This window comes from Oncorhynchus clarkii, chromosome 10, assembly GCF_045791955.1.
Source record: "Oncorhynchus clarkii lewisi isolate Uvic-CL-2024 chromosome 10, UVic_Ocla_1.0, whole genome shotgun sequence".
NCBI lineage: Eukaryota > Metazoa > Chordata > Actinopteri > Salmoniformes > Salmonidae > Oncorhynchus > Oncorhynchus clarkii.
The window spans coordinates 67,551,328-67,576,861 of NC_092156.1; the positions used below are offsets into that span (position 1 = coordinate 67,551,328).

Sequence of the window (25,534 nt, forward strand, 5' to 3'; positions counted from 1 at the left end):
ATGAAACAGAATGACATATTTTACATTATCGTACAGACAGTCAATGTCACATATCGAGTTGAACTCATCTGACTAATGTTTGAATAATTGATACATGTCGATTAGATCCGGAATTTAATCCTGGGTAAAAAAAAATGACACTGGGTGAGGACTGAGGCCTTGGGGACCGATGGCAACCTCGAGTCACCTTTGTTTCTTCTTTACCACTTCCCTTCTTCTTGGAGAGCAGAAAACACACTCTCCCGTGTTTCTGACTTCTGCTGGGTTAGTTTCCATAGCAACAAAGTTTCTATGCGGGTTAAGGGGGATAATGAAGAATTACGTGATAATCATTTTGTTGACAAGGGGAAGCTGATTGAGTGCTACTCTGTGTGTGTGCGTGCGGGGGGGGGGGGGCTTCATCTGATATTGATAGGGTTTACACGCTTATCCTGCTGATTCATACTGACAAGATGCAGAACAAAACTTAGACACTTAACTGTTTGGCTGAATCACCACACACACACACACACACACACACACACACAATGACAGATATTATTTGGCACTATCAAATTATCTTTTTCTGTCCTCAACCAAATTCAATAGACTTCCACAACACGATGCTTGATGGGTCACAGCACGAGCCATAACAGCTCTTTCTCTCTTTCTCTCACTCTATCCCTCTATCGACCCTATATCCCAGCTTCCTTGGGTCCCAGCGGCCATAGAATCCTGATGGAGTGATACATTTTTCCTCCCACACCTCTCATTCCGTAATCTCATTCCGTAATGAGATATTTGTCAAGGTGTTTTTTCCCTGGACCCTCTGATGAGCGACGATGGTCGCTCCATCCTGCACACACACACACACACCATCTAGTAAGTAGAGGGCAAAGCGGCGTGGGTTGAGATGCTTCATGACAGCTCTCCCTGCATGGCCAGATGCTGCATTGTGTGATGATCAAGATAGCTGCTAGCCGTTGGACACCATGCAGCAGAGGAGGCGGCCCTCGCAGCCTATAATCCAGCAGCGCATTAAGTCGGCACAGTGACAGACAACGCTAAACGAGCCGGGCAGAGAAGGCAGCAAGCAGGTTAAGTATCGATACCTAATGTGATTAAAGGAAAGGTGAGGAGTGGGAGGATAGAGAGATGTAAGAAAGATGGAGAGAGAAAGAGGTGTGTATGTGGTGGCTAGTTGCAATGTTACAAGTGAGAGGGTGAGAAAGTGGGGGAGAGGGAAAGTGAGAAGAGGAGGAGGGAGGATGGACGCACTACTTGGGGAACCAGTAGCCTGTGGGGGGTTTGAGGAGGATGGATGCACTACGTTGTGTACCAGTAGCCTGTCGGGGGTTTGAGGAGAATGGACGGACTACGTTGTGTACCAGTAGCCTGTCGGGGGTTTGAGGAAGATGGACGGACAACGTTGTGTACCAGTAGCCTGTGGGTGGTTTGAGGAGGATGGACGCACTACGTTGTGTACCAGTAGCCTGTCGGGGGTTTGAGGAGGATGGACGGACTACGTTGTGTACCAGTAGCCTGTGGGGGGTTTGAGGAGGATGGACGCACTGCGTTGTGTACCAGTAGCCTGTCGGGGGTTTGAGGAGGATGGACGCACTACGTTGTGTACCAGTAGCCTGTCGGGGGTTTGAGGAGGATGGACGCACTACGTTGTGTACCAGTAGCCTGTCGGGGGTTTGAGGAGAATGGACGGACTACGTTGTGTACCAGTAGCCTGTCGGGGGTTTGAGGAAGATGGACGGACAACGTTGTGTACCAGTAGCCTGTGGGGGGTTTGAGGAGGATGGACGCACTACGTTGTGTACCAGTAGCCTGTCGGGGGTTTGAGGAGGATGGACGGACTACGTTGTGTACCAGTAGCCTGTGGGGGGTTTGAGGAGGATGGACGGACTACGTTGTGTACCAGTAGCCTGTGGGGGGTTTGAGGAGGATGGACGCATTGCGTTGTGTACCAGTAGCCTGTGGGGGGTTTGAGGAGGATGGACGCAATGCGTTGTGTACCAATAGCCTGTGGGGGTTTGAGGAGGATGGACTCACTGCGTTGTGTGCCAGTAGTCTGTGGGGATTTGTGCCTGTAGTCGAGGGGGTGGGGGTTGAGTGAATAAATCCTCTTCCACAGTTTCAAAAACAAAACGGGTGTTTTCCTTTTATTCATACTTATTAAGCTGGAATGACCCCAGCATACTTCAGATGCTCTAATAACTCCATCCATTCATTAATCATCTCTCCCACTCCTATTGTTTGCCGGCCGGCGAATTAGAAGCTTGGTTAATCCCGTTAGTGAATGTTTGTTGGCCTTCCTCGGTCAGCGACAGTAAAGACCCGTCTGTCACTCGCTCTTCAATCATGGTGAGCAAAGTCCCCCTTCTAGACTAAATAGTCTTGTTATATTGTTACAGAGGGGCCAGAGGGATGAAGTAGTGTGTGAGCCACTGTAGTCCTGTATATTGTAGACAGTCTACAGACACCACCAGTGTGTTTCCAGTTCCTCCACGGTGGAAGCTCTAAGTTGCCTGCTATTTGAATGAAAGGAAATCCTCGGATACACTCTGAGAGAATTCCCTGAGCCACCCCAAAAAAATTTATCCCTGTCTGCACCGCACAAGAGGAGTGGAGGGAGAATAGGAAAAATGTTAAATGCACAAATCCATCCCAGCATCAATCTGAACCCCGGCCTCCCGTCCCGGCGGTGGTTATTTGGGAGTCTTGTTTGCTGTGCCAAGTGTGTCCCCCCCCTTCCCCCCCCCCTTCCCCCCCACTGCTAAGCTTCTTTAAAGTCTATGCTGCTAGCTAGCTACCGGGCCTGGTTGGATGCTGCGACTGCTCCTAGTGCTACATATTGGCTTTTTCATTTAGAAGGATGTGTGATACTGCATTGGAAAAGGTTTTTGAACTCTCCAGATGGTTGAAATGGCCCTAATCAAAGACGATATTGACTATGTTCATGGATGGATTGGTACAGGAAGGAGAAGGTACTTTCTGCCACCTCTGTAATCGTTAGTGGATTGAACAACCGTTTCTGAAGTTAGCGATCCAAAGGCATCCCATAATGTGTCTTCCAGCTGACAGAGAGAGACCCTACATCCCACTGCTGGCTTGCCTCTGAAGCTAAGCAGGGTTGGTCCTGGATGGGAGACCAGATGCTGCTTGAAGTGGTGTTGGAGTGCCAGTAAGAGGCACTCTTTCCTTTGGTCCCCCCAAAAATATCCCAATGGCCCAGGGCAGTGATTGGGGACATTGCCTTGTGTAAGGTGCTGTCTTTCTGATGGGATGTTAAACGGGTGTCCTGACTCTCTGTGATCATTAAAGATCCCATGGTGTTAACCCCGGTGTCCTGGATAATTTCCCAATCTGTCCCTCATACCATCATGGCCACATAATCATCCCCAGCTTCCAATTGGCTCATTCATCCCCCCTCCTCTCCCCTGTAGCTATTCTCCAGGTCGTTGCTGTAAATGAGAATGTGTTCACAGTCAACTTACCTGGTAAGATCAGGGTTAAATCAGAATGAGAGAGTCCCTCCACTCCAACCCCCTCCACTCTGGCCAGCCAGCTGTGTGTGGGTCAGTATCCTGGCTCCCTCCTGTCACACAGACTGACCACCTGGGCAAACAGATGGGAATTTGATACGGCTAATTCATCTAACCCGCACCAGTCGCTAGCTCGATTAGCACCAGTGCACACAGTTGACAGAGTGACTGGTGGCAGCCCACTGAGCCGAAGTGATGGCAAGGCCCTTGGCAGACTTTAGCATTAGCCGTAAGAGATCCTTCAATCTAGCACAGCTGGGAGAGGTCATAGGGCTTGTTTAGCTAAATGCTACAGATGAATATGTGATGTCAGAAACAAGAATATCAAGATGGCTGCCAAACTAGGAGCTTTTGAAGGGTGGTGATATAGATATTAAACAAATAGCCGGATATAATTTGGGTATTTGGCCATCACACATGGCAAAGGAATGAAACAGACTTGAACCCTAGCTAGCATCCCGTGTAGGGCCTGTACAAAAATGTACAGTCAATAATCTGGAGCCTGTGTGGACATCTGTAAGTAAGCAGCTGGAGACCAGATGTGCTAGCATCAGGCTAGCATGTTGTAAGTGTAGCCCACTGGAAGAGCAGTTACATGTTTCATGGGTGGTAGTGGGGACACGTGTGGTGTCCTAGACAGCACACTGACTCCTGTACGTGCGAACGCTCACTGGGTCCTCCTAACACTGGGTGGGATGGGGAAATGGGATGTAAAATATATATCCACAGGGAAAAGCACAAGCAGGATATCTAAATAAATGAAATTACTGAGCCTATAACTTTGGTATCCTGCGTTTGCTTTTCCCTGTGGATATATATTTGGAATTAGCACCGCAAACATCTACTTGGAACAGTTTATTATAGTCTTGGCTGAAAGGACATTTGTCTAAAATGGGATTCCAACATTATGTTGACAAATGGGATGTATAGACCTCTCTGCTCAAATGGAATACACAGGACAAGGGTATATGCACTCAGTCCTTATGCAGACACATCAACATGTTTTTTCCCCCATGTTTGAATGTCTGATTGATTGTTTGAGTTGCGTGGAATTTCTCAAAGCTGGAAACACAGAGTTCTGATCGAATCGAGAGAAAAGCCAATTAAACATTTTTGATGTGGAAGTCATTTGGAAGAGAACTTCAAATGTTTGTTTGAGGAGAATACGTTTTTCCCTCGTGTGTGTGTGTGTGTGTGTGCGTGTGTGTGTACCTGTTTTTTTCCCTACCTTTATCTTGACTCACACAAATACCCTCTCCTTCAGCAAACACCGCAGAATGTCAGATAGCCTGCGTTGTTTGACTGTTCTTAAAAGCTTAGCCCTATTTCAAAGAAAGTTTTCCTGCTCTATTTACATATTTAGGATTTACGCTACCGGCGTAGAGCGTCAGATAGTGTTTTTCATCTTCAGCATAAGCCTGTGCTTTATCTTTTGGGGGTACCGTTTTAATTGGAAGTTTGGTACAAAGCAAGTGGTGCAAAAGAGGATCAAATCCTATGCTTAGAGGATTACACTGTACATTAGTGGATGCATTGGAAGGCTTGATCTGAAATTGAACTGGTTTTGAAATACGGAGAAGTCTCTGGTATCTGTGATATATATTTCTAAGTATCTTGCATTGGAAGGTAAATCCAGGCTTTAAAGTGATTATACAGTAGCTATGCATAACCTGTCCATTAGAAGATATAGGTGTTTGTAATAGCTGTATTTTTAAAAGGTATATATTTCTGTCTGTGCTGACATGTGAGGGTCATAACTGGAGCTACAAGCTCAGCCAGATAAGAAGCACATGCTAGTAATGAACTGGGGTGTAATCATTCGTCCAAACAGTTGCAAACAGTTACGTTTTGCAACAAAACAAGGGTTTCTATTGGACATTCAGGTAGGTCCTTCCCCGTTTCGTTCCGTTTGCATCCGTTTAAAGAACGTTTTGCAACAGAATCGGCGTAATGAATACACTCCTGAGTCCAGACGAAACAGTTTTGTACTCGAGGGTGTGACTCCTTAAGGATTGGTGGCATGCAGCCGATAGGCTCCTGTGTTTGGTCTATGAGTTTGATAACATGATCTTGTAATCTATGACACTGAAGATGAAGAAGCTGAATTTGGTGCTTTCTGCGTATTCTTAGTTACGTGATGCAGTGGCGCTTTAAAGTTGAGCTAATAGTGTGGATTTGAGAGAGACCACTAAGCGTTGCAAGACCAGATGGGAAGGAGTGCTGGGTGTCACTGGGCTCTACTATGAGGCCTTTTGCCTGACGTGGAAAGCCTCTTTCAGGTATAAGTATCTTAATGGCTTCCAATACTGACACATCTTTTCTTCTCTATCTTTTCCAGGTCCGTCGTTCAAGCCGAGCTGCAGCAAGGCCCAGAGGTATCTAGAGTTCATCCCTATCAACCTGCACACCCAGAGGATGAGGGTGACGTGTCCCAGACAAACAGGTGTGTGTCCAAATGGACCTATAAAGCATACGGGTTGTATTCATTAGGCACCAAAAACGGATTCAAACAGGGAAGGACTAGCTGGACTTGTCCAATAAGAAATGTACATTTTAGTTTTCAGGGTTATGGTGTGCCCTAATGAATATAACCCTGACTATTACAACTTCACGGGGGTTTTCCAGCTGCTGGGAATGAGCACTGGGGTCTTGAACGTCACCTACAGCCGCTACAGTTCAAGAGTTCACGTCCTTTGCTCTACTTCTTCTCTTGTCAGGAGAGCGCACAAGGCGTGGATCAGAGGCATCTGGGGTGCTGACAGGTGCACATTAACTCTGACAGACAGACCGACCGACAGACAATGGTCTCACAAAGCCCTACGCGTTTGGCCCTGAGAGGGAATACACAGAATAGCCTGGCTTAGAGCTTCCATCTCCCTCTACAACCAACCCCAATACTCACCTCTCTGTAGTTCAGCCCTAGACTTGTCAAAATGCATTATGGCCGCTGACACGCTTCTACACGCTAGCTCTGGGATGCGCTCAGTAACTGCAAACGCGCTAGCTCTTGGGGAATGTTCCGCAGTTTCGAGTTCTCTCACCATTTGATTGATTGTAAAGTTGAAGGCTAGACAAGCCTTGACACAGATCTCGACTACTCTGCACATCAGGGACATACAATAAGAAGAATAAGGGGAATGGAGCTGTTAGCGAAAACCATGACCACTGACTGACTGGTCAAAAAGAAGGGTTAGTCAGAAGTCTACCACCCCTGAGAAAGAGGGAGAATTTGTTGAAAGAGATCTTTCCTGGTTCAGTTCAGCTTGGTTTCTGCTGCCAAGTTTCAGAAGACATAATAGCTCTTGAAACACACGTTGGTGCTTTGTTTGTTGATAAAATGGCTTCCACATAGTCTAGTCTGGTCACTCCCTTGGGCAGTTGTTTCCTTTGGGGTGAAAAACGATTCACTTTGCCTTGCGTTCCAGGAAAGCATGTGTTAAACACGCGTCCATCCATGTAAATGACATCAGCATCCTTTCTGTTAGTCACCTAGTTTTCTGTGCTTGTCAGGAATTATAGTAGTATTTCCTCTAGTTTGGTTTTTCTTTCCTCCAAACAAACCAAACCAAACCATGCATAGCTTTTGCATCTGGATTTGCGTTCCACTGTTGATCATGTAGCGAGAGAATGAGAGAAGGTGACGATACTAGCGACTAGCGACTGGCTAGCGTGGGAGCACAGTATGATGACTCAGTCACCATTTATGGCATTGTTTGAACGACAGACCATCTAGGGGCTATCACATCTGTGGCCATCTCGAGGAAGAGACATTCCCACAGATGTCCTAGGGTCACTGAAGCCAGGAGAGGTGTAAAGACAGACTTGAATCGACGGAATTCATGTTTGGATTGTTTCAAGAGTTCAGGTAGAGCTACGGTGGTTGATATGTTTAATTGTACTGTAATAATATTGGATTTATTGTTACAGAGAAACTGTCGTTCTGTTCATCGGACGGCAGATAGTTCAAAGAAGAGCAACACAGGTGTGCACTTATCATACGGTGTTGAGGTGTGGTGATTAGATCCGAGAATGTGTGGGTTTTCATGTCTTTGTTGTACTGTTTTGGGCCATCAAAGTGATGTTAATTAGACAATAGGAGATCTAGGGAATTGGCTCTCTTGGAAGAATAAAAGTTGAGCTTTAACTTCGATCATGGAGTCATTGGTTAACCTGATATACGTTGGTACTGTCGTGGTGAATATTCTATGCTGTTAAGACTTATTGTTAAGCGGATATTTTGTATCCTTTTTATCGTGAAGATTTCTGGTATGTATCATTTGCAAATTGTATTCTTATTGCGTAACTGTAATACATGTGATTACTTTTAAATGGATACGAACCACAGTCCTCACATTTTTTAGTAATTTTCCTTGGATTATTATTTGGTGAAATGTTCAATGGTAAATGTTATTCACAATAGTCATAGCATAAATGCTTGGTCTCTAACTGTGCGTCTCTGAGCTAAGGTTAACTCAATAATAACTACTTAATGCTACTTAACTACTTAAAGATATTAGCTCCTTATTCCTCAGCCTCTCAATAATTGCAGAGTAAGGAAACAGTGTCCATTTGGGCTATGTAAAAGGGACATTTTATCTCCCTTAACCCATTCCCATGTCCTGTTTAAGTAAGTATGAATTATTCAAATGTATCTCACCGGCCCGCAATAATTTCTCCTCCCAGGGAGAGGGAGACAGGTCCCCCCCCACCCTATGGTTCTCCAGTCGATTTATGGGGGCAGACGGGGGGGCGGAGGGGGGACACTAGGAAATCAGCTAGAGCAAATTGGCCCGTGTGAGTGATGTTGCCGGCTCACCATTGTATTTCATTGTGTCGCTCTATGTTGTGAGGCAGTAGCCAATTAAGGGGAGCTGGGAAGTTTGAGAACCCAGGGGCCGAGCAGGGAGAGGTGGGGGACAAGGGGGCCATGTCGGCGACCATGGGATCATTAAGGCGGAAGCGTGGGGCGAGTGCCAACCACTACCCTTCGCATTCAGAGCAGCGCTGTCAGTAATTGCTGTCGACGGGACTTCAAACAGGACTTTCTGTGGCGGCTGGCTGCTCTGCCGTCCCAGAGGCCGTTTGTTAGCTGACCTCCACCGCACTAAACCACCACACTGGAGGATTCACACACACACACACACACACACACACACACACACACACTCACACACTCACACACTCATCATCATCATCATCATCATCATCACCTCTCCTCTACATATTCCAAACAAAACCTTGTATGACTATTGTCCTGCGTCACAATTTTCCACCTTCCTTCTGAGGAAAAAAAGTTTATAGAAGTCTCATGTTTGTCTTTTTCTCAAACCCTCCCCTCCTTCTTGACCCCCCCCTTCTTCATGTTCCCATCCCTTCCTCTCTACTTGGTGTATTGTACTGTACAACACTGTTCCCGCTAACCCCAGGCGCGACACCTTCTTGCCTCCCCAGATGCATTCTATGACGTGATCACGGTGGGGGCCCCAGCGGCCCACTTCCAGGGCTTTAAGGGCGGAGGGCTGCAGCGACTACTGAGCAGACATGAGGCAGAGAAGAAGAGGTGAGACAGCCTCATTATACAACACATACCATGCAGCAGAGACAGGGCTGCCTTGGACAATATATTCATACCCAAATGCAACCCTCCTGGTTAAATAAAGCGTTAGTGTCTTTGTCCAAAAAGGCACCATATTCCATGTATAGTACAGTGCACTACTTTTGGCCTGGGTACGGGGTGCCATTTTGGATTGGCCCACTTTAGGGTGGAGAGGTATAGGATACTAACAGAGAAGGATGGATGTAAGTCTGTCTCTGACTGGATTTCATGTGAGGCTTGTTCTGCTAACGACAGGTGAATGTAGCAGGGCCAGCATTGGTAGTGACAGATTCATTTGGTCCTGACATCAGGATTTGATTTGTGCAAGTAGGGCTAGGCTACGCAGTACTGTTAGTGACAGCTGAGCTGGGAGGTTTGACTCAATTGGGATCTGCTCTGTTTGCCACTGACGGCTATATTTGACTGGAGGGGCGTAGGCCCTAATGCCGATGAGACTGTTGACTGACTCAGGCTTTTTGTATTTACTCACCGGCTTCTCTCTCTGTGCGGTGGCCATTTTGGATCTTCCAGGTCCCTTCGCAATAACCCTGAGTCGTCCCTATTGACACGCCGAGAGACTGTGATTGAATTGTGTCTGTTTGATTCAATTACCTAGCGCCCATCGCGGGCTGTGGCTGTGTGCATGATGTAGAGTCTCTCTCTCTCTGATGGAGAAGACATGTCTAATTAGTATGTTCTCATCGAGCGGGGCCGTCACAGGCCTGACAAACACCCCGATGGGGGTAATATAGTGATGTAGGTGAACTGAGAACAGTGACAGTACAGTAACAGTCCCAACCACCATCCCCCATAGCTATTCATAAAGCGTCTCATAGTAAGAAGTGCTGATCTAGGATCAGACCCTCCCCCGTCCATTTCATCGTATTCAATATTAGGTAAAATGCTAAACTGATCCTAGATCAGCACTCTCACTCTGAGACGTTTTTAGGAATACAGCTTGGCCCTGGGGTCGTTAATCAAGATGGCCGCTTTAATGTCCTCCGATCTGAGATCAGAGTTTTGTATCTTGTCGACGTTTGCCCTTCCCATGCTGTAAGATGGAGGGGGGTTGTCATGGGTTCAGCGTGTGGCCTCTTGAGTGATGCCTGAGGAAATGAGAGGTGATTTTCCCCAAAGCTTCTCTGTCGAGTGCCGAGTCATTACGGACCATGTCAGAGCCAATTAGTTACACTGGGTTTAGAGCTCAACAAAGAAGAGGGTAAGAGGAGATGGAGAGAAAGAAAGAGAGAGAAAGAAATAATGAAACCAAGAGAAAATAAGTTTAAAGAAAAACAAGTTAGAACTTTTTTTTTAATGAACTGCACAAGCGAATTTGCCCAGTAGTCAACGCTTATCTGCTAGCATACACTACGATAAGAGTTAGCATATTTTGGAACGAAGAGAGTCCACTGAAGTAAAATCAATTGCTTTGAAAGAGAGATTAGACTGGGCAAGGAAGGAGTACCCAGGGATACTTTTTTGTCTCATATTTGACTTAACTAACTGTAGCTTATATTTTTCAATTTTCCGCCTGGCTAATCGAGGAACAGCCAACTGCCAAGCCCCATCTCATGTCTGACCCGGAATCCAGTCATTTGTCAGTCATTTCCCTAAAATGGGATTTCATGCTCCTCTCCATGGCTATCTTGGATTTGCTTCTATTTGCCTCGTTGGCATTTTAATGGAGTTGCATGTTTTCTTTCAATGGGGGAAAATCAATTCCCGTGACTTAATTTGCATGTTATGCCACGGTGGACACTTTTATTTTGACTCGAGCGAATCTGCCAAGAGGTGCTCTTCAATGTGCTGTTGAAGACCGTGTTTTGTGTTTTGAAATAAATTGAAATTAAGTCATGTTATGAAAATAGATAGCGAGGTTAGACCTAATCTGTAGACACACACAGACAGACACCCTGCCTTTGAACAAGAGCCTTTTGTATTCGTCTTTGATTAAAGGGAACACTAGTCTAGATGTGAGACTTGACTGTTCAATGACATATAAATGAATCAAAGGGAGGAGAGGAAAAATGAAAAACCTGGAGGTGGAACCAGGAGGGCAAAAAAAGAGCCATTCATCTCGGGCACCTAGAGGAGGGGAAGGGGGAGACGGGAGAGGGAGGGGGGAGAGAGCAGGGATGGAGGGAGGGGAGAGCGAAGAGGGAGAGGGGAGAGGGAGGTGGGAGATGGTGAAGAGAGCGAGTGGGTTGGGAAGGAAGAGGGGATAGAAGAGGAGTGTGCGAAAGAGAGGGAGGCGAGAGATGGGGAGAGGGAGAGAGAGCGGGATGGGAGCAACAGCCAGAGCCAGTGGTATCTTCTTAGTATGGGGCCTTGAAAGGAAGTTAAATTAACAGCTGCACTTCGGGCCCCATCAGTATCCTACAAAGCTATTTACATACAGGGCAGGTGCATTTAGCTTTCATTAATGCCTTCCACCCAAATGGCTGTTTGAAAAGTCAACGATTTTTCTTCTTTTTTTCTTCTTTTTAATTGAACCCTGTAGACGTTGCAGACTAATCTTTCTTTAACAAGCCCCTCCTTTGAATCACTCAGCTTTTTGTACAGTGATAAGAGACGCTTACTTTGGCTGGAGCCCAGGTTTATTTAATGTGCATCATCAGGATCTGTAAGGGGGAACACTGCTGGGCTGAGGTTGAAGCACTTCTTGTTTTTATACAGTACTCTCTCTCTCTCGTTCTCTCTCTCTCCAATTGTGTGTGTGTGTGTGCTTGTGTGTACACGCACTGGGCCCCAGCATGAAGGCTGCCCCAGCTTATGAGGTCAGGTGTTGTGTGTGTGTGTGTGTGCGTGTGCATGCGCAAGCTGTGCTGTGTTGCTCTTTCGCTGTTCGCACTGCCGAGTATCTAACCTTTATTGTTGTGGGGCCGCCGTCTGCTCAGGCAACACTGCCTAACGGTCATTTTGGGGTGTGGAGGAGAGCAGCAGTCACAGCAGGGACAGTTTGGTTCAGGCTACAGTACATACACCTAATAGAGTCCCCCGATGTCAAGGTTTAACTTCACTTGCAAAACTAAAGTCCAACTAAATAGGGTGTGTGTGTGTGTGTGTGTGTGTGTTATTCCCGGGCAGTTCGTTAAACAGACAGATAGATGCCTATTGGTTTCAAAGAGAGGACCTTGGCAGTTTTTAAAATGTTATTTAACCAGGTAGGCCAGTTGAGTACAAGTTCTCATTTACAACTGCAACCTGGTCAAGATAAAGCAAAGCAGTGTGACACAAATAACAGAGTTACACATGGAATAAACAAACATACAGTCAATAACACAATAGAAAAATCTATACAGTGTGTGCAAATGTAGTAAGATTAAGGAGGTAAGGCAATAAATAGGCCATAGCGGTGAAATAATTACAATTTAGCATTAACACTGGAGTGATAGATGTGCAGATGGTGATGTGCAAGTAGAGATACTGGAGTGCCAAGGAGCAAAATAAGTTGCGTATTTGTAACGGTCGTCGGTGGAAGAAGGTGAGGACCAATGCACAGCGTGGGTAGTGTCCATGTTTTTAATAAAGAAATTGAACACTGAACAAAAACAACAAAGTGAACGAACGAAACCGAAACAGTTCTGTCTGGTGCAGAATACAAACACTCAACAGAAAATAATCACCCACAAATCAAGGGTGAAAACAGGCTGCCTAAGTATGGTTCTCAATCAGGGAGAACGATTGACACTTGCCTCTGATTGAGAACCATACCAGGCCAAACACAGAAATACCAACTCCTAGAAAAACAAACATAGACAACCCACCCAACTCACGCCCTGACCATACAAAGACATGACAAAAGAACTAAGGTCAGAACGTGACAGTATTAGAACCAGTAGTGAACTGATTAACACTATCTTGTGCAAACACAGGCTGTTCTGGCATCAGGCTGTCTGTCTGTGTGATGGAGAAGGGCAGTAGCCCTGGTCAGATGTAAGAAACTGTGCATTTCATTCCATATTTCTATGCTTCTGTCCTCCTATATGATAGTGTGGGTTTTGGCAGTAGCCTTGGTCAGATCTATAGTAAGGACTGGTCTGAAATCAGTGCCTAGTCCCGTGAGAGAGTGGCTGTTGGTCCTTATTTGATTTGAGAAACAGTTCTAAGATCAGTTGCTATCCAGCACTGTTTTACGACAAACTGGGCTTTGGGGAACCAGACCTGAGGAACCAATGGACACAATCTTGTTCAAACACAGGCTGTTCTGGCATCAGTCTGGTGCAGGTTGTATGTCTGTTTGATGGAGGAGGACTTTGACAGTGGCCCTATTAACTGGTCTGCGATCAGTTGCATTCCAGCCTTGTCTCTATGACGGAGTCGGTTTTTGTAATGTCATTGGTCTGGTCAGGTCCATGCTGGTTTAGGATCAGTTGCTATACAGTCCTCTCACTTATGACAGAGTGGGCTTTAGCAGTGACCAGACTGGTCTACAATCAGTTGCCTTACAGTGCCAGGCCTGTCTGTGTCTCAATGACAGAGTGTGTTTTTTGGCCCGGGTCCTGCCGTCCTCCGATGCAGTGTTCTGCTCCTGCTGGCTGTCAACAGCAGGCCTGGAAGCTCTTCATTAATTTCCTTCCCCACTATTAATTAGCCATGAGCCGGAGACACGGGCTTAATTAGAGACGAGAGGCTGCTGCTTCTTCTTCTTCTCCTCCTTTTTCTCTTTCCCTCTCTCCCTCTCATTACTGTCATAACCAATTCCCATTGATCGTTTAGGAACATCAAGGGAGGATGTTTTGCTAGACTGCTTACTATTTGCTAGTTTTGATAATTCCTTCTAATAGGTAGGTCTAGAGTGGGTGGGTGGATGCTCCAGGGCGAAGAGCGAGGTGTGGGATAGCTAGCCCACTAGGGAGGCTGTGTCTGGGGGAGAGTTGGGTCGATAAAGACCCCCCCTCACCCCCTCCTGGGGGGTTCTGGTTCTCTCAGATGTAACCTACCGGATATATAAGATCATCTGCAGAGTAAAAACACGTATACAAACATGTATTTTACATTTAACTAACTAGCTTGTGGCTCATCAAATTGCCAGTAGATGCTAAGAAACACAACCAAAATCCTTTGCTTCTTGATTAAACACCTAACAACAACATTCCTCCACCATTGTAAACAAGGATATTCCAAGTCGGGTGTCCATTTTCAAGCTTTTCCCTTTACAAGCAGGGTTTCTGTTCGCTTCACTGTGCTTGTCGGCAGCCATCTTGGCTTTGGTGGAAGCTAGATAGCTTATTGGACTGACAGGCCATCCTGATGAGGAAATTATGGTTTCCCTCCAATAACCAGCTCCGATATAGGTCAATGCTCTCCTGTGGCATCAGGCGGTAGGGACCATGTGTAAACACTGATTATCCACAGCACAGGATACCTAATGGCTGGATTTGTACTTATGAGTCAACAGTGTTGTTATGCAGCTGGAATTAGCTCATGAGTCTCTGTCTGCCTCACTCAGACAATGTCATTTTTCCGGTGGTATTCTGTTTTATTGATCTTCTTCCATTTGTACCCTCCTGTATAATGTGGTAATAAGAACTCCGACTCAAAGAGAATGCCCAAGTTTTAACGAAATTACTTACGTAAGTTAGCATTCAAACAAATGTTGGCTTTTTCCCTCGTATTCCCTAGCAACTTCCCTAGTATTGACTATAGGCTAAGCTACTCTGTAGAGATGGGATAAGATGCTACTGGATCCTATAAGAGGCCGAAGTCTGATTGTCTATGGGCTGCAGCGGGTGGCCTATCCCCAGAGAACTCATTAGCCGTAATGACAAGGCCAGCGTTTGTTAGCGCTAACCAATCAGATGCTACATTGGCAGCAGCTAGCTAGCCCCCTGAAGTACACCTGAAGTAATAAAGGTCCCCAGGTTTTGGCACTGTACTGATGAAGCAGGTAGAGGATGTGTCATAAAAGATTGCTTTGAGGACTCTTCTTTTCTACTCGCTCTCTCGTTCTCAAGACATTCACTCTTTCAGTCTTCAGTCAGTTATGCCTTGGGATCTGGCTCCAGGGTCTGGCCTACATACAGGCTGTTCAGAGCTGAATCTAAACGAGCTGGGAGGGTTGACTGACTCAAATCGCTGCTTCGTTAACGCACACGCTTGGTCTGATGGCAGGAAATCACTGCGGAGAACTCAATGAAAGTCATTGAAACTTTACTTGAGGTGAACGTTTGATTGGGACTGATGTGCCCTGAATCTATGAACGGACAAAACACGTTTCATCTGAGGGTGAAACGCTTCCCTAAAAATTTTAAAAAGTATTAATTATTCATTATTTTAATCTGGCTGCAGATATTAATTAGGTGGTTTTAGATTGAAGCGTTGGAAAGCATTGATCTATGATACAGTTTCAGGCAACTAGAGCAACATTTGACTTACTGTATCCAGACTATACCACACACTGTATCGTGGCGGTAATGAATCCAACTAAAAAACGTTTACCAGTGGATTGTTTTTGATTACCCTATTATCTTAGACTACAAATCGATCCATAGTCATCACTGTTCTAAATGGACAAAATAATTGTATGAGGAATGTGTACGTTCTGCTTACTAATGACATATCATGGGTTGGCTATTGATTGGAGGCAGAATGAGCTGAAATGAATCTGTTCTTGCAGGTGGTTTGCAATATGCCTGGACATTGGTCACTCTGTGGGCAAGTCATTGATTTAATCTAAATAACTCCCAGGCCCAGGTTCTGTCTACAGTATCATTGATCCATCTCCTTTGTTTCTCACTTCTCGCTCTCTCCGGTCAAGTTAGAAGAGTCAAATATGGTGAACTTCTGAGTATGTAAAATAGTTGAATATGTTTAGCACTGCTGAAACTAGCTGGATTCATACAGTCAAATTTAACCGCATGCAATAAATGGTAAAACCTGAGTTTTTACAATGTTTCTTATTTTATCAGTTTTTATCTACACTGCTGTTTACAATCCTCTAAAATCTTGACCCTTTTCTTTTCCTCTCTCTCTGCCTCTGCCTCTCTCTCTCTCTCTCTCTCTCTCTCTCTCTCTCTCTCTCTCAATTCAATTCAATTCAATTCAATTCAATTCAAGGGGCTTTATTGGCATGGGAAACGTGTTAACATTGCCAAAGCAAGTGAGGTAGATAATATACAAAAGTGAAATAAACAATAAAAATTAACAGTAAACATTACACATACAGAAATGTCAAAACAAAGACATTACAAATGTCATATTATATATATATACAGTGTTTTAACAATGTACAAATGGTTAAAGGACACAAGATAAAATAAATAAGCATAAACATAATAATAACAACAATTTCTCTCTCTCTCTCTCCATCACCTCTTCAGTTTCAGCACAGCATACCAGTGCATCTATTACTCCCCAGAGCACACAGCCAAAGCCCAGGAGGTGTTGCACAGTGTGGGCCATCTCCAACCTCTCATCTCGGGCCTGGCAGACCAGCTGCTTCAGGCCGCCAAGCAGCACTCCATGGCTGGGCTGAGGGAGGCACTCAAGACCCTGGCTGGAAAGGTGAGTAAGGCCTCTACCACCACAACTATCAGAACCACCACCACCTACCAGCTCTTTCCTTGTTCTTTTCCCCACCATTTAGCTCCAAGCCTGGGGTGGGAGTGCTACTTAGTGTCCCTGGCTGGATCTCTAGCCACACAGGTCTCCAACTACCACCACAATCTACCCCCTCTGTCCATGTTCCTTTCCCTCACGATGGAGCTCAAAGGTACAGGTAGAAGTGCTATGCCCCCCCCCCCCCCCCCCCCCCCGGGTGCAGGAATGGAGCTGGGCTGAATGCCACCATCTGGATGTGTGTAGCACCACAGGGGAGCTCATTTTAGAGCTCTTCCCTCCTGCTGTGCTAGTGTGTAATCAGGCAAAGTGAAGCCTGGGAGGTGAAGCCTGGGAGGTGAGCTACCAGGGGGATTACAACTGGAGCTATTTGTAGAAAATCTCCTTTACAGTGACTCTGAGTGTGAACATGCTTTGCCTCAGAGATTATTGTTTATACTGTATTTTGTTGAATATATTTGGCTGCAGCAAGTGTATTTTAGTGACCTGAAGTTGCCCTTCAAGCGTACTACTACAAAACATCTGCCGTGAAGACATCTAGCTCTAGGGTTAAACACACCCCAAACACACACACACCTCTCGTCATACCCACTGTCCATAACTCATCATTAAAACGACAAAGCCAACTCAAGTGAATTGCGAGTCCACAAGCGCAGAGTTTTATGAACAAGACACTTGGTGTTTTATCCGTGTAATTATGAATTACATCTGGTGCTGTCAGATTTGCAATCTGCTGCAGTGAGTGAGTGAGAGATTGTTTTTGCCACAGTGGAGTAGAGCCCAATCAGACAGCTTCATTGGTACATTCTCTCTGTCACCGCTTCCCCTCATCCTTGATTAGACACGCAGGCGGCCTGGTCAGCACCGGCCCTGCTCCTCTGATTGGAACTTCAAACTTTGTGTGTCTCTGTCTCGGTTATTGTGTGTGTGTGTGTGTGGGCGGAGTGAGGGAGGCTTGTGGTAGGGTGTGTGTGTGTGGGCGGAGTGAGGGAGGCTTGTGGTAGGGTGTGTACGGGGGAAAAATATAATTGGATGGGGAGATTGATTGATGGTTGTCCGTTGGATAGCTGTTCATGTCATAAGCATGAGTAGTCTGTCATAGAATGTGTGTTTGCACATTTGCTTATAGTGCTGAGTTCACCCTAAGTAGCTCCTCTATCAATTATTTGTTTATTTAACATTTTTTATTTAACCAGGTAGGCCAGTTGAGAACAAGTTCTCATTTACAACTGCGACCTGGCCAAGATGAAGCAAAGCAGTGTGACACAAACAACAACACATTGATAATCCATAGTCCGCCTAGCAACACCACACATTCAGCACACAATTTTCACCATATAATGTATGAGGTGGTCTACCCGTGGCGTTTCCACGGAAACTCTCAAAACACACATTCACTCACACACACACACAGCCATGCTGGCTCCCTGGGTTGGTGTGTGTCCTCTGTCCAGACAGATGGCTGTGGAGTTTCGGTCCATAGAGCGAGAGAGACAGACAGAGCCCTAATGAAAGCAGAGAGAGGTTTGATCCACAGTCACGTTACTCACCAAGGACAGCTCCCACTGCCAGCGTCTCACACAGAGACATCTCCTCCAGAGAGTCTGGGAGTGAGATGAGCAGTGGGGGGAGAAGTTAGCCTGGGATTCAAACAGATTATTTCACAATTTTCAGCTTGGATTCAAGGCTATGGAGGAGTGTTGTCACTGGGCCGGGTGGATGCTGTAACTCCCCTCAGGGAAAGGTATAGGGGGGAGTTTAAAACAGAAAACCCACACTATGAAACAAAAAAAGATCTACAACGATCTACGGGTTCTCAGATGCTGTGTTATTACTGCTACTGCTGCTATTGGTGATGATGATGATGATGATCAGTGTAAGAACAATGCATCAATTCATCTCCTGCCTTCTGGGAACTGATGCTTATGTCCAAAAGCGCAGAATACTATTACTATTATCTTCTATGCATTGCTACAGTATAAGAGGATTGCCTTATTTGGGCAGAAAAACGTCCTGTGTTAAATTACTTTGGATACGGCGTGCCTACCAGGCGTACCTACCAGGCATGGCTATGAGGTCATCACCTCTCACCGGCTATATCTAGCACTTTCCATTCAACATCTTTCTCCTCTCTGTACATGTTTCTCCTTTAATAAAGTAGGAAGTACCATACATGCACTACCGGTCAAAAGTTTTAGAACACCTACTCATTCCAGAGTTTTTCTTTATTTTTTACTATTTTCTACATTCTAGAATAATAGTGAAGACATCACAACTATGAAATAACACATATGGAATCATGTAGTAACCAAAAAAGTGTTAAAGAAATCTAAATATATTTTATATTTCATATTCTTCAAATAGCCACCCTTTGCCTTGACAGCACACTTTTGGCAGTCTCTCAACCGGCTTTATGAGGTAGTCACCTGGAATGCATTTCAATTAACAGGTGTGCCTTATTAAAAGTTAATTTGTGGAATTTCTTTCCTTCTTAATGCATTTGAGCCAATCAGTTGTGCTGTGACAATGTAGGAGTGGTATACAGAAGATAGCCCTATTTGGGAAAAGACCAAGTCCATATTATGGCAAGAACAGCTCAAATAAGCAAAGAGAAACGACAGTCCATCATTAATTTAAGACATGAAGGTCAGTCAATGTGGACAATGTCTAGAACTTTGAAAGTTTCTTCAAGTGCAGTCGCAAAAACCATCAAGCGCTATGGTGAAACTGGCTCTCATGAGGACCGCCACAGGAATGGAAGACCCAAAGTTACCTCTGCTGTTGAGGGTAAGTTCATTACAGTTACCAGCCTCAGAAATTTCAGCCCAAATAAATGCTTCACAGAGTTCAAGTAACAGACACATCTAAAAATCAACTGTTCCGAGGAGACTGTGTGAATCAGGCCTTCATCGTCGAATTGCTACAAAGAACCCACTTCTAAAGGACACCAATGAGAAGAAGAGACTTGCCTGGGCCACAAAACGTGAGCAATGGACATTAGACCATTGGAAATTTGTTGTTTGGTCTGGAGTCCAAATTGGAGATTTTTGGTTCCAACCGCTGTGTCTTTGTGAGACGCAGAGTAGGTGAACAGATGATCTCCGCATGTGTATTTCCAACCGTAAGGCATGGAGGAGGTGGTGTGGGGGTGCTTTGATGGTGACACTGTCTGTGATTTATTTAGAGTTCAAGGCACACTTAACCAGCATGGCTACCACAGCATTCTGCAGCGATACGCCATCCCATCTGGTTTGCGTTTAGTGGGACTATCATTTGTTTTTCAACAGGACAATGACCCAACACACCTCCAGGCTGTGTAAGGGCTATTTTACCAAGAAGGAGAGTGATGGAGTGCTGCATCAGATGACCTGGCATCCACAATCCCCTGACCTCAATCAAATCGAGATGGTTTGCGATGAGTCGGACCGCAGAGTGAAGGAAAAGCAGCCAACAAGTGCTCAGCATATGTGGGAACTCCTTCAAGACTTTTAGAAAAGGATCCCAGGTGAAAAACAAAGAAAAACCCTTGAATGAGTAGGTGTTCTAAAGCTTTTGACCGGTAGTGTAGGTTTGCAAGTGTATCGGTAAACTACCAGACTTTTGGTAGCTTTCAAGGTTTTAGGGGAATTTTATACAGGTACTTCAGATTATCGCAGGTGTCTGTAATTATCTCTGGCCCTCTGTGTGGCCTTATCACATGTGAACATATATAAAATAATAAGATTTAAAAAATATTTATAGAATGACAAAGCCGTAAAACATTATCCTAAATATAAACCATCAACTTAGTGAATTCCATTGGTGTGGGTTTCAGCATGAAATATTATTGATATATATATATTTTGTTTTTGTTGTAAATGTTTCGGTGCCAAACTGGTGGCAATTGTGAAAAAGTCAATAGTAGGAGGAGTTGCAGAGTTAATTAAAATGAATGCCATTGTTGATTTTTTAAAATTAGTTGGACTATTTTCTCTTGATCCATATCCACTAGAAACTCATGGACAATATGAACACGGATATAAACAAATTATACTTTATATTAGCATTTTTTATTATTCAAGTATAACTTACCAGAGTTACCATAGATGACCTGTTAATTACCAGAGTTAACTGTTAATTACCAGAGTTACCGTAGATGACCTGTTAATTACCAGCCTTACCGTAAATGACCTGTTAATTACCAGAGTTACCGTAGACAACCTGCTAATTACCAGCGTTACCGTAGACGACCTGTTAATTACGAGTTACCGTAGACGACCTGTTAATTACCAGCGTTACCGTAGACGACCTGTTAATTACCAGCGTTACCGTTGACGACCTGTTAATTACCAGCGTTACTGTAGACGACCTGTTAATTACCAGCGTTACCGTAGACGACCTGTTAATTACCAGCGTTACTGTAGACGACCTGTTAATTACCAGCGTTACCGTAGACGACCTGTTAATTACCAGCTTTACCGTAGACGACCTGTTAATTACCAGCTTTACCGTAGACGACCTGTTAATTACCAGCGTTACCGTAGACGACCTGTTAATTACCAGCTTTACCGTAGACGACCTGTTAATTACCAGCGTTACCGTAGACGACCTGTTAATTACCAGCGTTACTGTAGACGACCTGTTAATTACCAGCGTTACCGTAGACGACCTGTTAATTACCAGCGTTACCGTAGACGACCTGTTAATTACCAGCGTTATCGAAGATTCCAGTAACTTTGGTAAATGACCAGTAGATTTATAACCCTAATCATACAGTATAGTACAGACAACTCCTCTCATCCTCTTCAAATCAGCAGTGAGCGTATAGCCTTGCAGTTTTTTCATCTACTTTAGATCAAAGATTCAGTATCACACATAAAAAACACTCCTCCTCATGCAGTTCTTTCATCTACTTTAGATCAAACATACAGTATCACACATAAAAACCACTCCTCCAACCGTAAGCATTTCACCTCTGACTTGCACTTTTCCCTCAGTTGAGATCACAGATGTATTGAAGAACGCAATGTTTCTTTCTCTCAGGGGATTTCCGGTCCTTAGTTCTCCACAGTAGGTGAAGGTGAGAACCAGAGTGAAGTGAAGTTCTCACTTGAGATTGAGAGGTGAGCAAAAGTAGAATAAGATAACAAAGCGAGCGATTTGAAATTTGTTTTTCTTTCACCAGAGACAGTTTAAACCAAGTCCTAGATTAGAACACACATTCATCTGATATTGTACTGTTTGATTAGTGGACTCGCTGTCTGAGAGACCGACCCTGAGAGCTTCTCTGTCAGACGCAACACCTTCAAATGCACCACACAGCACAGTATAGACAATACTCCCTTAAGAATGGTTCACTACTTTCAAATCTACCCGAAATGCAAACAACTGAGAGAGAGAATCAACCTGGAGACTATCAACTATCTGAGTCATTGTGAGTTAGTCTAATAGAATATCAACTATAAAGGTCATTGTGAGTTAGTCTATTAGAATATCAACTATCTGAGTCATTGTGAGTTAGTCTATTAGAATATCAACTATCTGAGTTATATTGTGAGTTAGTCTAATAGAATATCAACTATCTGAGTCATTGTGAGTTAGTCTAATAGAATATCAACTATCTGAGTTACATTGTGAGTTAGTCTATTAGAATATCAACTATCTGAGTCATTGTGAGTTAGTCTAATAGAATATCAACTATCTGAGTCATTGTGAGTTAGTCTAATAGAATATCAACTATCTGAGTCATTGTGAGTTAGTCTAATAGAATATCAACTATCTGAGTCATTGTGAGTTAGTCTATTAGAATATCAACTATCTGAGTTACATTGTGAGTTAGTCTAATAGAATATCAACTATCTGAGTCATTGTGAGTTAGTCTATTAGAATATCAACTTTCTGAGTCATTGTGAGTTAGTCTAATAGAATATCAACTATCTGAGTTACATTGTGAGTTAGTCTAATAGAATATCAACTATCTGAGTCATTGTGAGTTAGTCTAATAGAATATCAACTATCTGAGTTACATTGTGAGTTAGTCTAATAGAATATCAACTATCTGAGTCATTGTGGGTTAGTCTAATAGAATATCAACTATCTGAGTTACATTGTGAGTTAGTCTAATATAATATCAACTATCTGAGTCATTGTGAGTTAGTCTAATAGAATATCAACTATCTGAGTCATTGTGAGTTAGTCTAATAGAATATCAACTATCTGAGTTACATTGTGAGTTAGTCTAATAGAATATCAACTATCTGAGTCATTGTGAGTTAGTCTAATAGAATATCAACTATCTGAGTCATTGTGAGTTAGTCTAATAGAATATCAACTATCTGAGTTACATTGTGAGTTAGTCTAATAGAATATCAACTATCTGAGTCATTGTGAGTTAGTCTAATAGAATATCAACTATCTGAGTCATTGTGAGTTAGTTTAATAGAATATCAACTATCTGAGTTATATTGTGAGTTAGTCTAATAGAATATCAACTATCTGAGTCATTGTAAGTTAGTCTAATAGAATATCAACTATCTGAGTTATATTGTGAGTTAGTCTATTAGAATATCAACTATCTGAGTTATATTGTGAGTTATTCTATTAGAATATCAACTATCTGAGTTATATTGTGAGATAGTCTATTAGAATATCAACTATCTGAGTTATATTGTGAGTTAGTCTAATAGAATATCAACTATCTGAGTCTGTTACGCCCATCGTTGAATGAGTGAGACCAAAGCGCAGCGTGGAAAGTGTTCACGATCATTTAATAATGAAACACCGACAAAACAACAAAATATAAAGGAACGTAAAGTTCTGCAGGGCTAGACAGCTACTGTGCAAAAACATCATCCCACAAACTCAGGTGGAAAACAGGCTGCCTAAGTATGATCCCCAATCAGAGACAACGATAGACAGCTGCCTCTTATTTGGGAACCATACCCGGCCAACAAAGATCAACTATCTGAGTCATTGTGAGTTAGTCTAATAGAATATCAACTATCTGAGTCATTGTGAGTTAGTCTAATAGAATATCAACTATCTGAGTCATTGTGAGTTAGTCTAATAGAATATCAACTATCTGAGTCATTGTGAGTTAGTCTAATAGAATATCAACTATCTGAGTCATTGTGAGTTAGTCTATTAGAATATCAACTATCTGAGTCATTGTGAGTTAGTCTAATAGAATATCAACTATCTGAGTCATTGTTAGTCTAATCCTAATATAATAACAATGGCTCTGGATGGGCTTTGTCACAGTCAAATAGCTTGGTCCCTTGACCCCGCAGTTAACAAGAGCAAATATGACCAGAGTGTGAAATACCATGTCTCTCACCATGCATTGTTCAGTCAGCCCAGAAAAGCCAATAAAAACCAAATGTCTTCCATCGATTGCAAATTAACGTTGTGGAAGATAAGCACATTTCTATTTGAATATGGATTTTGGCATTTTAAGTTCCTTTTGGGTTTTTGTGGGAGGTTTGATCCTATTGAGGTTTTTTGCTTCACTGATTTGAGTGTGGGGTTATGGGGAAGTATGTGAGGTTGGGTTGTGGGGAAGTGTGTGGGGCTGGGTTGTGGGGTTGGGTTGTGGGGAAGTGTGTGGGGCTGGGTTGTGGGGAAGTGTGTGGGGTTGGGTTGTGGGGTTGGATTGTGGGGAAGTGTGTGGGGTTGGATTGTGGGGAAGTGTGTGGGGAAGTGTGTGGGGTTGGGTTGTGGGGAAGTGTGTGGGGCTGGGTTGTGGGGAAGTGTGTGGGGTTGGGTTGTGGGGAAGTGTGTGGGGCTGGGTTGTGGGGAAGTGTGTGGGGTTGGGTTATGGGGAAGTGTGTGGGGCTGGGTTGTGGGGAAGTGTGTGGGGAAGTGTGTGGGGTTGGATTGTGGGGAAGTATGTGGGGTTGGGTTGTGGGGAAGTGTGTGGGGTTGGGTTGTGGGGAAGTGTGTGGGGTTGGATTGTGGGGTTGGATTGTGGGGAAGTGTGTGGGGTTGGGTTGTGGGGAAGTGTGTGGGGTTGGATTGTGGGGTTGGATTGTGGGGAAGTGTGTGGGGTTGGGTTGTGGGGAAGTGTGTGGGGTTGGGTTGTGGGGAAGTGTGTGGGGTTGGATTGTGGGGAAGTGTGTGGGGTTGGGTTGTGGGGAAGTGTGTGGGGTTTGGTTGTGGGGAAGTGTGTGGGGTTGGATTGTGGGGAAGTGTGTGGGGTTGGATTGTGGGGAAGTGTGTGGGGTTGGATTGTGGGGAAGTGTGTGGGGTTGGATTGTGGGGAAGTGTGTGGGGTTGGGTTGTGGGGAAGTGTGTGGGGTTGGATTGTGGGGAAGTGTGTGGGGTTGGGTTGTGGGGAAGTGTGTGCATGCGTGCATTTTTGTGCATGCGAGTATCCGTGTTGATAAAGTTTTCTCCTAATTAAATGTGAACTTGCACCAAATGTTAATCAAGTTATGTATTTCAATCCAGAGTTATACCGCTCTAAAATGATTCATTGACAGTTATAATGTAATCTATATACTGTACATGATAGGCAGTTATTGAATGGAATGGAATCCCACTCTGTTAATGTTTGTTCACATATGTACTATTCAACTACCACCAGGCCCTACAAGGCCCTACAAGAAAGGCTGTCTGCCAAAACCAGGCCTCTATGACTCCCAGTGCTAGCAGGGGTTTTTGTTCTGTTCAGTTAATATACAGACATACAGATTGTTCCTTATCAGATCACTTTGCAGATATACAGCTGAAACAGATCCCTGAAAACACAGAGATCTTCCAGGAGCAACTACGGTCTAGATAGCCACTGAGGGACAAAGACACCATTCTCCAGTCTCACACTGTTTCCGTACAAGCCCTCCAACATCCAAAGTGCCACCTACCCCTC

The 25,534-nt window shown here is 44.2% G+C and overlaps 1 protein-coding gene across 5 annotated transcripts in view; it reads left to right on the forward strand.

Annotated features, from left to right (window-relative positions):
- LOC139419032 (type II inositol 3,4-bisphosphate 4-phosphatase-like) overlaps nucleotides 1–25,534 on the forward strand; it is a 218,981-nt gene that overhangs the window by 158,586 nt on the left and 34,861 nt on the right. For all 5 annotated transcript variants that reach the window (XM_071168887.1, XM_071168888.1, XM_071168884.1 and 2 more), the window contains 3 exons: nucleotides 5,872–5,976; nucleotides 8,985–9,093; nucleotides 16,452–16,635. In XM_071168887.1, the coding sequence (XP_071024988.1) occupies nucleotides 5,872–5,976; nucleotides 8,985–9,093; nucleotides 16,452–16,635 (398 nt within the window). The remainder of the gene's footprint in view (nucleotides 1–5,871; nucleotides 5,977–8,984; nucleotides 9,094–16,451; nucleotides 16,636–25,534) is intronic.